This window comes from Microtus oregoni, unplaced genomic scaffold (genome assembly GCF_018167655.1).
Source record: "Microtus oregoni isolate MIOR12 unplaced genomic scaffold, Mior012 000042F_ref0000377, whole genome shotgun sequence".
Taxonomy (NCBI): Eukaryota; Metazoa; Chordata; class Mammalia; order Rodentia; family Cricetidae; genus Microtus; species Microtus oregoni.
The window spans coordinates 5,179,018-5,191,890 of NW_024543209.1; the positions used below are offsets into that span (position 1 = coordinate 5,179,018).

The window sequence follows — 12,873 nt, forward strand, 5'->3', positions numbered from 1 at the left end:
TGTATTAATGTATACAAAAATGCCAGTGTCCAAGGAGATCGGAAGAGGATGTCATTGCCAGGAGCTAGAATTCCAGGTATGTGTGAGTAGCCTGATGTGGGTGTGGAAACTGAACTCAGGTCCTCTCTAACCACTAAGCTGTCTTTCCGGTCCAGCGTTATTTATTATATGTTGGTTTGTTTTGACTTCTAGAGGCAGGCTTATTGTATCTTTGCTCAGATGAAGTTCTACACATTTGCGGTTGCCTTCTGGGGACTGTCTGAGCACAACCCAGCACGCCCTGCTCTTGAACCTCGCGCTGTGTGATGAGAATCAGACCTCACAGGCAATGGCCCCTGACGGGGATGCTGATTAAGAGCTATGAACCAAGAAAGCAGGCAGAGGGAGAGCAGGGACAGGTGCAACGGGGTAGCGGCTGCCAGGTTGAGCTGCTGTGATAGGGTGGGCTTTAGAACCAACCTGCCACCATGTTTCCCGATAAGCAATGGCAGTGCTAACTAACCTAAGCACAGAGACAGTGCACTGACCAGGCTTCTCAGGGAAGAATGTGCAGGTGGCAGGCTCATGGGTTCACGATGTCTCAGTGACACATTTTGTCTTGGCATCTTCTAAGAGGGCACTTGGTGACAGGCAAAACAAGGAAGATAATAATAAACAAAAGAAGGGTAGAATTTATGGGAGGCAAACCTCTTTTCACTACACTGATTACTGCCAATGCCCACAATGTATCTGTCAGCCAATTCCTTCCAAAGGCGCCAAAGAGCCTTTGCATTTTGAAAAAAAAAAAAAAAACCCTATTGTTTTAATGATTCAATGGGTACAGATCATCAAATTTTCATGGTCACATTTCCTAAAATAAAAGTGTGCTCACTTAGACTTCAAAGAATTTGCTTTGTAGAATTCCAGGGAAAGCCATTTCTAATCATTTTTTATTTTTGGATGCTTTTTTTTTTTTTTTTTTTTGGATTTTCGAGACAGGGTTTCTCTGTAGTTTTGGAGCCTGTCCTGGAACTAGCTCTTGTAGACCAGGCTGGTCTCGAACTCCCAGAGATCCGCCTGCCTCTGCCTCCCGAGTGCTGGTTTGGATGCTTTCCTATTTCTCTTGTTTAGATATTTTTTTCTAAACATTGCTATTTAGCTTGGCGTACACACTCTCAAGGTTATTATGAAAATCCTGGCATTCTTGGAGGAATGAAATGAACATAATGTAGATAGATAAAATAAATCGCTCCCATTAGCATTTTGTGTGAGATGTAGGCCTTTTGCCAGGGAACAAAATTGCACGGGGATACATGAGAAAGAACCAAGGTGCTAAATTTCAGCTGCATCCAGTTCTGCCATCTAAACACTCAGTGCTACGCGTAAGCTCTGTTGCCGGAGCTGGGAAAAAAATCATTCCCATTAAACTCAAAGCCAGCCTTGGTGAGTGACAGAGAAAGAAAGGGCACTACAACCCTCTGTGGTGACAGGAAACACCCTCTCCCCAAACCTCCAGCAAAGAATTCTGTTTTGGGTTTTTTGATACAAAGTCTCACTATGTTTAGCCTTGGCTGTCCTGGAACTTGCTATGTAGACCAGACTGGTCTTAAACTCACAGAAGTTTGCTTAAAGGTTTGCACCATCCAGTCTGGTCAACAAAGAATTGTTTTTGCCAAGACAGGGTTTCTCTGTGTAGTACTGGATGTCCTGGAACTCACTTTGTAGACCAGACTGGCCTCGAACTCACAGAGTTCTGACTGCCTCTACCTCCTGAACGCTGGGATTAAAAGCGTGCGCCACCAGCAGCAGCTAAAAAGTTCTTAATACATACAAATGAACACGTATTACTTATCTTATAGAAGACAAAATCACTAGCATGGGCCACTTCAAATGAAGGTACCAGGTGGAGAATCCTCTAGTGACCTTGACCTTTAAAGTTATTATTATGCTTTCCTCCCCTGTAGTGTTGGGGACTGAACCCAAGACTTTGGGTATGTGAGGTAACCACTCTATTAGTAAGTTGAACACTTGGATCTGGCCTTCACAAGTATTCTAGTGATTTTATCCCTTTATAATGGTTAGTGTCTGACTCAGCTGGGACGACCCACCTAGCAATCTACTTGAGGAGATGTTGTTCACTTACGCATTTATTTTACATGTTTCGGCTAAGCAAGATCTGGTAAATGTGCCTGTGAGAACTTACACTGTGAAGAGTTCAAGGAATTGCTTTTTAACAGGTCTTTGATTACAAGAAATAGTTCCTTTTTCCTTCCTTTAATCTTACTACTGTGTGAACTTTGTCAGAAGCATGACTTATGCAAGCCTTGGTTTTAGCTGTAAAATGAAGCGTATTAGATACAGTAGCAAACATTAGTTTTAAAATGCTATAATCCTATCATTATTCTATCAGATACTGAAGAAGCCTTCAAAGAAATTGACCAGTAGTCATCTACCATGCATAGGCACAGCCTCACAGAGGCAACCTTTCAGAATGGACTGGTCTGACGGCTTCAAACTAGGTGTCTGGCAGGGTTGCCTGGCATGCCTCAGCATCCTCAGCACTTGGGAGATGGAGGCAATGGGTCTTGATTTCTAGACCAGCCTGGGAAGTCAGTCTTGATACGCGGTCAGCTAGTCAATAGAACAGAGTATTCAAGACCGGCTCTGACTCCAAAGCCCTGGACTGGTCTTTTCACTGTCACTGGAATTAGCTTTGTTAAAATGCACGTTTTCGACCCTCCTTGCCTTTTCGATTCTAAGTTTGGGGTAAGCCCAAGACTGTCCATTTCTAGCAAGTTCTCAGGGAAGGCTGATATCACCGGCCCAAGGACCGTGCTGCAAGGACCATGACACTGGACATCTTGCACTACACAGGCCCAGGTGACTTAACTGAGCCCTACTGTCGGGGCCCTAGAGCTTCCTGTTCGTTAAGGACAGTGTGATCCGATACACTACAAAGCTCATTGAAGCACTGGAGGGAAACACAGTGTTTTACTTTCTTTTTGCTGTCTTGTTCCTTTTTCTTGAATGCCACCACCCGACAGGGTTACCTACTAAGTCATAGGTGCCTGGGAAGAAAATTTTAACTGCCAATTTGCTCTAACAGATAAACCAGAAAACAGTGAACCTAGGGATTGGGAGGTGCCTTTCTTCACTGTGGATGGTGTCTAAGATCCATTAGCCCAGTTTCCTCACATAGAGAGTGAGAGTTCTGGTGTCAGCCACCTTATAGAGGTCTGATGAGGAAGAGCAGATAAGATATTGATTAGGGCACACCGGGGCAACAACAAAAGGTTTTCAAGCCATACATCTCCAGAACCAGAACCCTGAGAGTTGTCTCTGCATGTGGACTGATCTTACTTTTTATCTAGCCACGTAGTTGAAGGGTCAGAGGTTTTCCTTCCTGCTATGTGCTAAGGTGAAGAATAAGTAAGAAAGATTGCCGACTGATAAGAGAGATCAGCTCAACAGTGTTTGGGAGAAAAAAGAATTGAGAACTAATGAGGGTTATAATGGCTAGTCTTAGAAGATTCCCCTTAACCCAACTCCAGAGAAATCTTGAAAATGAGACCAGAAAAACAGCCCAGAGGAGTCTACCAGTCCCTTTGGTCTGAAGTCAAGTGCAGTTGTGTGCCCTTCAACCTGGTACCCCAAATTTCAAATGTGGCTGGAATAACCAGACGTTAAAACAATAAAGCCATGAAACTGAAGAAGAGAAGACCCACAATCTCCAGGGATGGCCCCTTTCTTCTGAAAACCTTGCAGTTTTGAAACACAGCTCCATCTGTTCTCAGTGGTCAGAGACAGCTCTTCTGCAGCCCACCCTGACTGCATCACTGAAAAATGCACAGGCTACTGGGGCAGCTGTGGGGCACAGCTGCAGAGTTCCAGTGCTTGACAGAGATGCGGCTTTGTTCCCCACCATCCTGGGTGTGGCTTGCAGACGACTCCCCTCCTCCTGGGACACAGTCATACAGACAGACACACTTGCAAACGGGTACACATGCGTGCACACACAGGCAGTCAAGAATCCACCCTTCCAACAGCCGCCAGATCGGTCTTTACCACGTGCGTCTCAGTAAGAAGCTGTAGGGGAAGGGAAGGAGAAGGCAAGCATCTCCGCATGGCTTTGGGGTGTTCACCCACCATGGGTCCTGGGATAGACATCACCCAGCTCTCCATGCCAGAACCTTTATGTGCTAGGTGCTTTTTGTCAACTTGACAAACTAGAGTCACTAGGGAAGTAAGAATCTTGACTGAAAAATGCCTCTATTAGATTTGGCCTCTGGGCATGTCTTTTGTGACATTTCCTTGATAAATGATTAATGTGGGAAGGACCAGTCCACTGTGGGCAGTGCCACTCCTGGGCAGGTGGTCCTGGGCTGTCTAAGAAAGAAGGCTGAGCAAGCCATGAGTAGCAAGCCAGTAAGCAGTGTTCCTCCATGGTCTCTGTATTAGAAGACCTTGGAGCTGGAGTTGTGGGAGGTTGGGAATTGCTATGGTGCTGGGAACTGAGTTTTTGGTCCTCGACAAGGGCAGCCCATGCTCTCAACACCGAGTCATCTCCCCAGGCTGAGGTCCATGTGCTGTTAACGCAAATGCTGCACAGTAAAACACTGCCGTCGAGTCAAGCTCATCCCGATGTGCTCCCCTCGTGAAGAGTCACCATGGTGACAGGCCTCTCAGGTTCATAAGAGGTCTCGGAATCCATGGACCACGTCTACCCAGTATAAGTCAGTCCCATCCGGCACATCTAGTACAAGCCAGCCCCACCCAGGCTGTGTGGATCTAACAGCGCCCCGTTCCCATTCCTCCCTTGCTCCTCGAAGCACATCCTCTTTCTTGCCACCTCCACAGCCAAAATAACCATGACAAAGATGCTGATGATGAAGAGGGCACAAGGATGAATGATCCGGGCCTTCAAGGGAACAAGTGTAACACTTAAGGGTCTATTGTCCTCCCTTCTTCCTCCCAAGTGGGATTCACAGTGGTGTGTACCCAGGGACACTAAGTTCAAGCTGAACTGAAGCCATAGAACCTCCTATTTTTAGAAAGTGTTTCTGCCACAGAAGAAATTATCTAGCCTACGGTGCTGCTAGCTCACACCTAGCATTCATCCTTAGGCCCCAGGTGACACATTGTTTGCCACTTTGGAGGTAGGTGCTGGAGTGTAGGATTTATAGCATCAATTTTACCAGATGATAAACACCATGAATGTTGCATTTAGAAGTTGGGGTTGCTGTATTTTATGGCCTGGGCTCTGAGCATAAAAAACGAGTTTCAATTTTCTCCCTTGAATATTGCATCATGACTTAAAGGCACACGAGCTTTAGTATGGATTATTTTATATGCTGCTTATGGTGAAGATACAGAAGACTGTCTGGAGCATAAACCAGAGATCTGGGATGCCTTGTAGATGGGATATTATTCAATCTTAAATAGGAGAGAAATGGCGAGGCTTCATGCAGAAAACCAGAGAACTGTTTTCCCATCTCCCATATCTGTTTTGCCGGGCCCCTTTGCAAACACAAAGAAGGCAGCTCCTCAGGTCATGACAGTGAGCCCTTATGAAGCAGTTTTCAGGGAGAAATGAACTTTTCCCATAGGGTGCTAAGTCTGCCCTGACCCTTGGTGCTCAGTGCTTACTTCTGTGGCTTTGGTAGAGATTTAAGCTGTCACCACCGGGAAGAGCTCTAACTCCAGCTCCTAACTCCTGGGCTGGTGAGAGGCAAGGATCAGAGAGCAGTGCGGCTCTGCCAGCCAACATCTTTATCTAACGTACACGCCTCCAGCTGACACCTGCCACTGTCCTCAGACTCTTCTGACTGAATCCCTGAAGCACAGCAAGTTAGAAGTGATATTGTTTTCAGGAACGTGGAATGACATCCTTAGGATGACTTTCAACAAAGAATACCCAGGTCAGTCTGCACCCTTCACATGTTAACTTGAAATTGCTACAGATGCACATAGAAACAGGCTTATGTTTGCATTCCTGACACAGGCTATTCTTGTGTAGTTACCACATAAACATGGTAATGGATTCAGAGGCCTTGTGGATACTAGGCAAATAGAACATAGCTGCCAGGTCCAAGATTAAAACCAAGTGGTCCAGGACTGAGATAGGGATCTCGGGCTAAGTTCAGGCTACAGAAATACCATTTGGTATATAAATAGCCATGGGGCGGAGAAATGTCTGTCACTGACCATGGCTAAAGATTTGGTTCCCCTCTGGTAGTATTGTTGGAGATACTGAGAGACAATGGTACCGCTGAGAGGTGGATCTTAGTGGGAGGTTCTTAGGTCATTTAGGGTGTGCCTTTAAGGAGAACTATGGGACAATTCCTTTTTCTATTCTCTATGGCTGCCACGAGGGGAGAAGCTTTGCTTTCCCATGTGCTCTCTGCTTTGACGAGCCTTCCATCGTGTGCCACCAGAGCCAGTGCTCCTGGGCCAATGGACCACAGTCTGAAAACTCAAAACAAATCATTTTGTCGTCTTATTATCTCAGGAATTTTTCTTGTAGTAGTGAAAAACTGACTAAAACCTGGCATTTTTATCTTCATAGTTCACATTTTTTCTTTTAGAAGAGACAACAAAATAGCCTTTCATTTCTTCAATACAACAGGAGGCTTCATCTCAATAGTGAGGGCTCCTTAATGTAAGGGGCTTTTCATCCCACCCTAGCTCCAACTCTCTCTGCTGACCATCTTGTAACTGCCTGCTTCCCTTCTATACAATATCTCTCTGTCCTCACATGCACTTGAGGTCATGGTCCCTTTTCTAGAGCTGTTTTATGCTTCCCTAAGTATCCCTGAGATGAATTCTGTATTCTGCCAACTTATATGTTGAAGCCCTAAGCCTCAGAACCTTGGAGAATAAAACCAAGGTCTTCTATAGAGGGAACCGATTCTGCACAAGGCTATTAGGATAGGTTCTAGTCCAACACAGCTTCTGTCCTTTTACAGATGAAAGCCCACCTAGGGAGAATGCCACGTGGAACTGAAGGCAAAGATGGCTGTAAAAACAAAATCAAGGAACTGCCCCAAATTTCCAGCACACTAGTGGACGTGGGTTGAGTAGGGGAGAGATGAATGGAAACCGGCAGAGCCACAGGCTTCCACCCTGCAGTCAGCCTGCAGGAGTCAACCCAGCTTACTCTCAGACTGCCAGTCTCCAGAGCTGGGGACAAGATGTTTCTACTGTGTAAACTACTCAACTGGAGACACCTTGTCACAGCACCTCCAGCAAACAGGTACTCCTCATGGCTTAAACCGAGCCAGCGTCTTCCTTTGATCATGGGGAAGATAAACAGGCAAAGGTTTCTAGCAGGGGCCATGTTCAGTGCAGGGAAAGGATCCTATAAGGAGAAAGCCCCTTTCCGAACTCAAACATTCCCCATTCCCAGAGCTTCTAACACAGGTGTGTCCAGTTACAAGTATGGCCTCTCCGTGTCTCCTGATACTCTGGTTGGTGCTGAAAAAACTTCTGGTCAACCATGATGGCAATGAAGCAGACAGTGGATCTCTAAATGGGCGGTGGTGTTTTTTGTTGTTAAAAATTTACATTTATTGTGTGCGTGTCGGGGGCAGGGGACATGCCGAGGTATGCAGAAGGAGATATAAGAAGGCAGTTTGTGGGCGACAGCTCTCTCCTTCAACAACGTGGGTCCTCGGGATTGAATTCAGGTTGTCAAACTTAGCAACAATCGCCTTCACATGCTAAGCCATTCCACTGACCTTGAGGAGGTATTTTAAGCAAGAAGAGAGGCAGAATGTTCTAGCCCTCATCTACTGCCAAGATGGATGTGGAATAGACGCTCCTGTGGTTACTGTGAGGCCCCTTGCTTTCTGACTCTTCACAGGTTTCTCTCCCCATCTGATCCAAATGGCACAGATGACCATGAGCAAGGCTAAGTCTGTGGATTCTCTGTTGGCATAGCTGGAATGCTGGCAGTCCCCCAAGGGCCTGGAGGCACTGGATTTTTGTGGCCAGAGTCAGTTCATGTTTCAGTGGTTTAGTTCCTTTGTTCCTGACAACCCCACTTGGCAGTGGTCCCGAAAGTAGTCATTTCAATCAATGAGCCCCCCTCCCCCAAAACTAGAAACAGAAGGGAAGAAACATGCTATCTTTTTCTCAGGGGACCACTCTGACAGGGCACCCTACCTATGAACTTTAAGAAGCTTGGCTCTATGTCTCATTTTTTTATGGTAATGTTCCTGAAGTGTTAAATTAGATTCAAAGTTAAAAAATTGAGTCGTGGGAGTGGAACATCATGTCAGTGAGGAGATGAAGAAAAGCTGGTTCTTGAAGAAAATATAACAGCTAAGATTTCACAGTCAAGGTGACCTCTTCCTAGGGATCAAGTTCCAAGCTCCCTAGAAGACACCCAGAGAGAACGTAGCATGGACTTCCACACGGGGGTTGGTCTCGGTTGGAGGGAGGGAATGTCCCGAGGTCTCTATAGTCACTTGACTAGGGACTACTGGGGTGAAAAGTATTGCTCACATGGCTTGGATAAGAGACCCCTAGACCAATGGGTTTTAAACATTCTTATCAATAAAAGTCTCAGCACGTCCCCCGCATGTGCCATCTATGTATGTATGTATAAATGTATATATTCATGTATCTATCTACCTACCTAGCTAATTAGATAGGACTGAATATAGCCTAGGTTAGCTTTGAACTTGCTATGTAGTCAAGAATGATACTTTGAACTTCTGATCTTCCTACCTCCAGGCCTCCATCTCCTAAGAGCTGGGATTCCAAGTGTGTGGCCACCATGCATGACTGTGTGTATACTATCCATTCATGGTAACAATTAAACAGGAACTACTTCATGAACGTGCCAAGCCATTAAAATGAGGTATAAATGAAGAAACTGAAAATAAGGAAACGACGAAAGTAGAAGTTCTACTGTCTCTCTCCCACGCCCCAGGTGACAGGCTTGTTCACGCCTGCCCTTGTTGCACTATCCTGGAACCCTGAGCATCTACAATGCGGACCTTCTCGTCCGTGGTCCCATCTCTAACTTCTCCAGCCCTGGCTGACTCAGTCACTTATCATCAAAGGAATCCTGATGATTTCTTGACTGAGTCAGGAACAGTTGCTCCAAAGTGCCTGCAAGGCAATGCTACCGGAAGTTGCACTGGTGACTTTCCTGTCCCTGGGACAAGATGCCTGACAGAAGCAGCTAAGGGGAGGAAGGGTTTCACTGGCTCCAAACTACAGGCAGGGAAGCACTGCTGAGGTCATGGTTGAGGGTCTCTACCTTGGAACTCGCCCCATCGCAGGACTCCTCCCATCGTGGGACTCCTCCCACCTCAGTGGAGCAGGAAGCACAGAGATGTAGCTGGAACTAGGCTATGACCCTCAGCAACCCATTCCCTACAGCTAGGTCCCACCCACTCTAAGCCTTCTGCAACATTCCTAAATAGCACATCACCTGGAGACCAAGAATTCAAACACTCGTGTCTGTAGGGGATACTTTACACTCAAACCCTAACGAGAGAATAATAATCATGCTTTTTAGGTAGACACTGTACTTCCAGCCTGGAAGATTCTGCAGAAATTGACTCACAGCACTCGGTTCACTGTCCCTCAGTTATTTTTGGGTTGTTGCACTGTTTTTCTTATGTTATTAAAACCATCAGGCTATAATAAGCTTCCTTTCCTGCTCATCTTATGAGACAAACACCATGGTCGGTCTTCAGTGGCTCTCATAAATTCCCAGCAGTATTTATGTTTTGGAAAGGAAGAAGTGTTGGAAGAAGGAGAATGTCTTGGACAAAGGTTTGAATACGGAGAACTTTCCAAACACGGACAGCCATGTCTCTTGCCCTTCTGAGTTTTATGATCAGAGTATTATGGTGGTGGGATGTGGCTGTGTGAAAGACTGGGCACAGTTTCTCCTTGGGAAGATGATGATACACACACACACACACACACACACACACACACACACACACACACAGAGGTAGTAAGATAGCAAGTGCATAAGAAGATGTATATATGTCGTTCTCATGTTTTTGTTCTCCACATTAGAATATTGTGTTATACAAGGCCAAATCTTATCAGCGTTGACTATTTCACACATCCCTGTATCATTACTACAACACCGTCCAGGAAGAAACCAAGTTAATCATGAGAAAGAAGCTTTATATATAGTAATATGCAGTAATGGAAAAGTAACCAAGACAGTAACTAAAGTTCTCTAAGCCTGATGTCCTCAACTGTAAATTGAGCACTAACAGGCCTATTTTAGAGGAAATTCAAAGAAAAATGATTTAATATATGTAATATGAAATACTTAGAAGCATGCCCAAATAGCAAGCATTTAATAAATGTTACCCATTAATATGTAAAGTTAGACTTAGATGACAAACCTACCACAAGAGTTTAAGATATTACTACAATACAAAGCTACACCTATGTCTTTAATAACCATACATACAACATTCAAGAAGCATCCTAGAGTAGCAATGAGGCATCACTACCAAACATTTGACTGCATAACAGAAGAGTGTGCTTGTTGTCTCCATAGTTAACCAAACCACAACTCCTTACATACAGTCCTCCCCCTTCTAACCTTTGAATCAAGGGAACTCTCCAAGATTTGACTTATTGAAGTGGAGAGACTAAAAGCAATCTTAGGGACAAAATAAGATGCTATCCACCAGCTTTGTAAGTAAGTTGCTAAGAGACACCAATGAGCAGGCTGGAGATGGCGGCTACTGTATGTCTACTGTAGCCACAGAGCCTGTCCTGGGGTCAGCAGGGCAGGAGGGCTGCTTTCCTACCTGGTGAGCTTGGTGCCAATCTGCTGTCTGAGCTCCAACCTCTCCTCATCGGTCTGTCTGGGGAGGATGTTCTTCTCCTCCAGCTCTCGTTTGGAGGGCCTGTTGCTGAGTTTGATGGCTAAGGAGTCCTTCCTGCAGACCTTCATGGCCAGAGAGCCTGTGGGAGGGAGATATCAGTCAATTAACAGAGACATCCATCCGCCTGGATGCCCATGAGGCCAAGCAAGGTGGGCTAGGAAGCAAAAGGTGGGAAGACAGACGCTAAGGGCTTAATACCCAAGAACACTGAAGTCTGAGTTCCTAGCACTGCTGCCGCTTGGACTTCAGTCACCTCACACAGCGTGGGACACATTGGGAGGGAAGGGCAGCCTGTGACTGGGTCTCTCCCTTCAGAAATCCCCAGCATGTGGCAACACCACAAAGGGGGACAGGACCTCCTTGCTGTGTGGTGCCAGGAGAGAAGAGGAGCAGGGATGACAGGGGTCTCAGCAGCTAGGAAAGACCTCATAGAGGAGGGTTGCTGCCAGGGCACCGGACATGCCCACAGGGGGCAGGCTTGTGGGAATCCATATCTGCATATGGTCACTGGTGACATGGACGCTAGGAACCCTCAGGAGATAGACAAGAGCAGTTACCCGGAGTTCAGGACGTACAGAAGGAGGTGTTAATAACGCTGTGTGGTCAAGGTGGGGCCACTTGGGGTGAGAGCAGGGTTGGAGACTGGGATTTGAGCAACAGTCTGAGATTGCTCTTTTTTTCGAACACCTAGGTTTCTGAGCACCCAGGTCTGCTATACACCTGTGGCTTCAACTAGATGATTTTGCACGTTAGTGAGAAGCAGGAGGTATTTTTGTGTGTTAAAGGCGAGGTGGCAGTCAAGAGGTTGGTACTGTCATTCAGCTGGTGGAGACCATGGAGCCTGCTATTCACATCGCAATGCTCAGGGCCACCTTCACAGCGGAGGGTGATGTGATCCAAAAGCCAACAGTGCTAAGCTGAGAAGCTCTGGCACAGAATCTTCTACTCTCATGCAATCGACTTGGCGGCTGCCCCCTTCTACTGGTGGGTGTTTGCAGCCTCTGAGAGCATCTCTATGGTTCTTCCTTCCCCAACATCTCCATTTACCAGTAAAATGGGACCATGTTGATGCCCCGAGAATGTTTTAAGATAGAAATATGAGAACACGATCTTAGCTCATTGTTGGGAACACACTATATAGTCAACAAACAGCAGCTGTTAGGATAAATTCACTTTTATTAGCTCCAAGTCAGCTATAGCTATCCTAACACCATTAAATCTGTTATTTATGGCCGGAGTGATAGATTAGCAACTTGCTTCCTCTATTTCTTAAAATAGTTAAAGGTCTCCAACAGAGAGTTTAAATTCAGGTTTTCTAAAGTTGATGCAAGGTGTACTTGAACTTGAATATGTCAAATACACAGTGGTTAGGTTTACACACATGGAACAGATTTTCCAGCTCTCCCTCCCCCGATCCCTTGTTGTTTGAAATTAACCAAGACAGGTAGGAGGCAATACAGTAGTGGTGTAATGTGTATCGCTATGAAGCTGGATGGGTAATAGTTATTCTCTCTCTTACTATTGCTAAGGAAGCGGGGCCTTAAGAGATCACGTGAGCTGTCCTGCTAGGGCTCAGGTAAGAGCAGATATTTAGGCAGCCATTCTGCACTGTGTTTACGGTACCATGATCCCCCCGCCCCCCGGAACGTCTGCCCACACGTACTGGTGTACAATGCAGCATCTTCGTCATCCTCCTCCTCCTCTTCCTCCTCCTCCCGGGCGTACAGGCAGGATGAGTCTTCATAGTCGGACTCACGAGGCACATTCTCTTTATTGTCGTCGCATTCGATCACAACGGTTGGCACTTGTCTTATTTCCGGAAGGCCCATGGGTCCTGCTTTTGAGACACTGTCGCTCGAGTGCAAACCAGAGCTGTGGTAAGAAGTGGAACAGGGGACTCGCTGCTCGGAGCTGCGTAAAGAGAAAACAAAGGGAATTCACCTCCACCAACGTGTTTCGTTCAGGTTTTGGAGCTGCTTTAGAGTTCAGCTGTCCCACTCTCCTAGGCAAAGCTCCCCTA

The 12,873-nt window shown here is 46.1% G+C and overlaps 1 protein-coding gene across 9 annotated transcripts in view; it reads right to left on the bottom strand.

Annotated features, from left to right (window-relative positions):
- The window catches only part of Phactr1 (phosphatase and actin regulator 1), a 422,199-nt gene that overhangs the window by 26,187 nt on the left and 383,139 nt on the right, over nt 1–12,873 (bottom strand). For all 9 annotated transcript variants that reach the window (XM_041632673.1, XM_041632675.1, XM_041632676.1 and 6 more), the window contains 2 exons: nt 12,517–12,764; nt 10,776–10,932 (listed from right to left, as the gene is read on the bottom strand). In XM_041632673.1, coding sequence (XP_041488607.1) covers nt 10,776–10,932; nt 12,517–12,764 — 405 coding nt within the window. The remainder of the gene's footprint in view (nt 1–10,775; nt 10,933–12,516; nt 12,765–12,873) is intronic.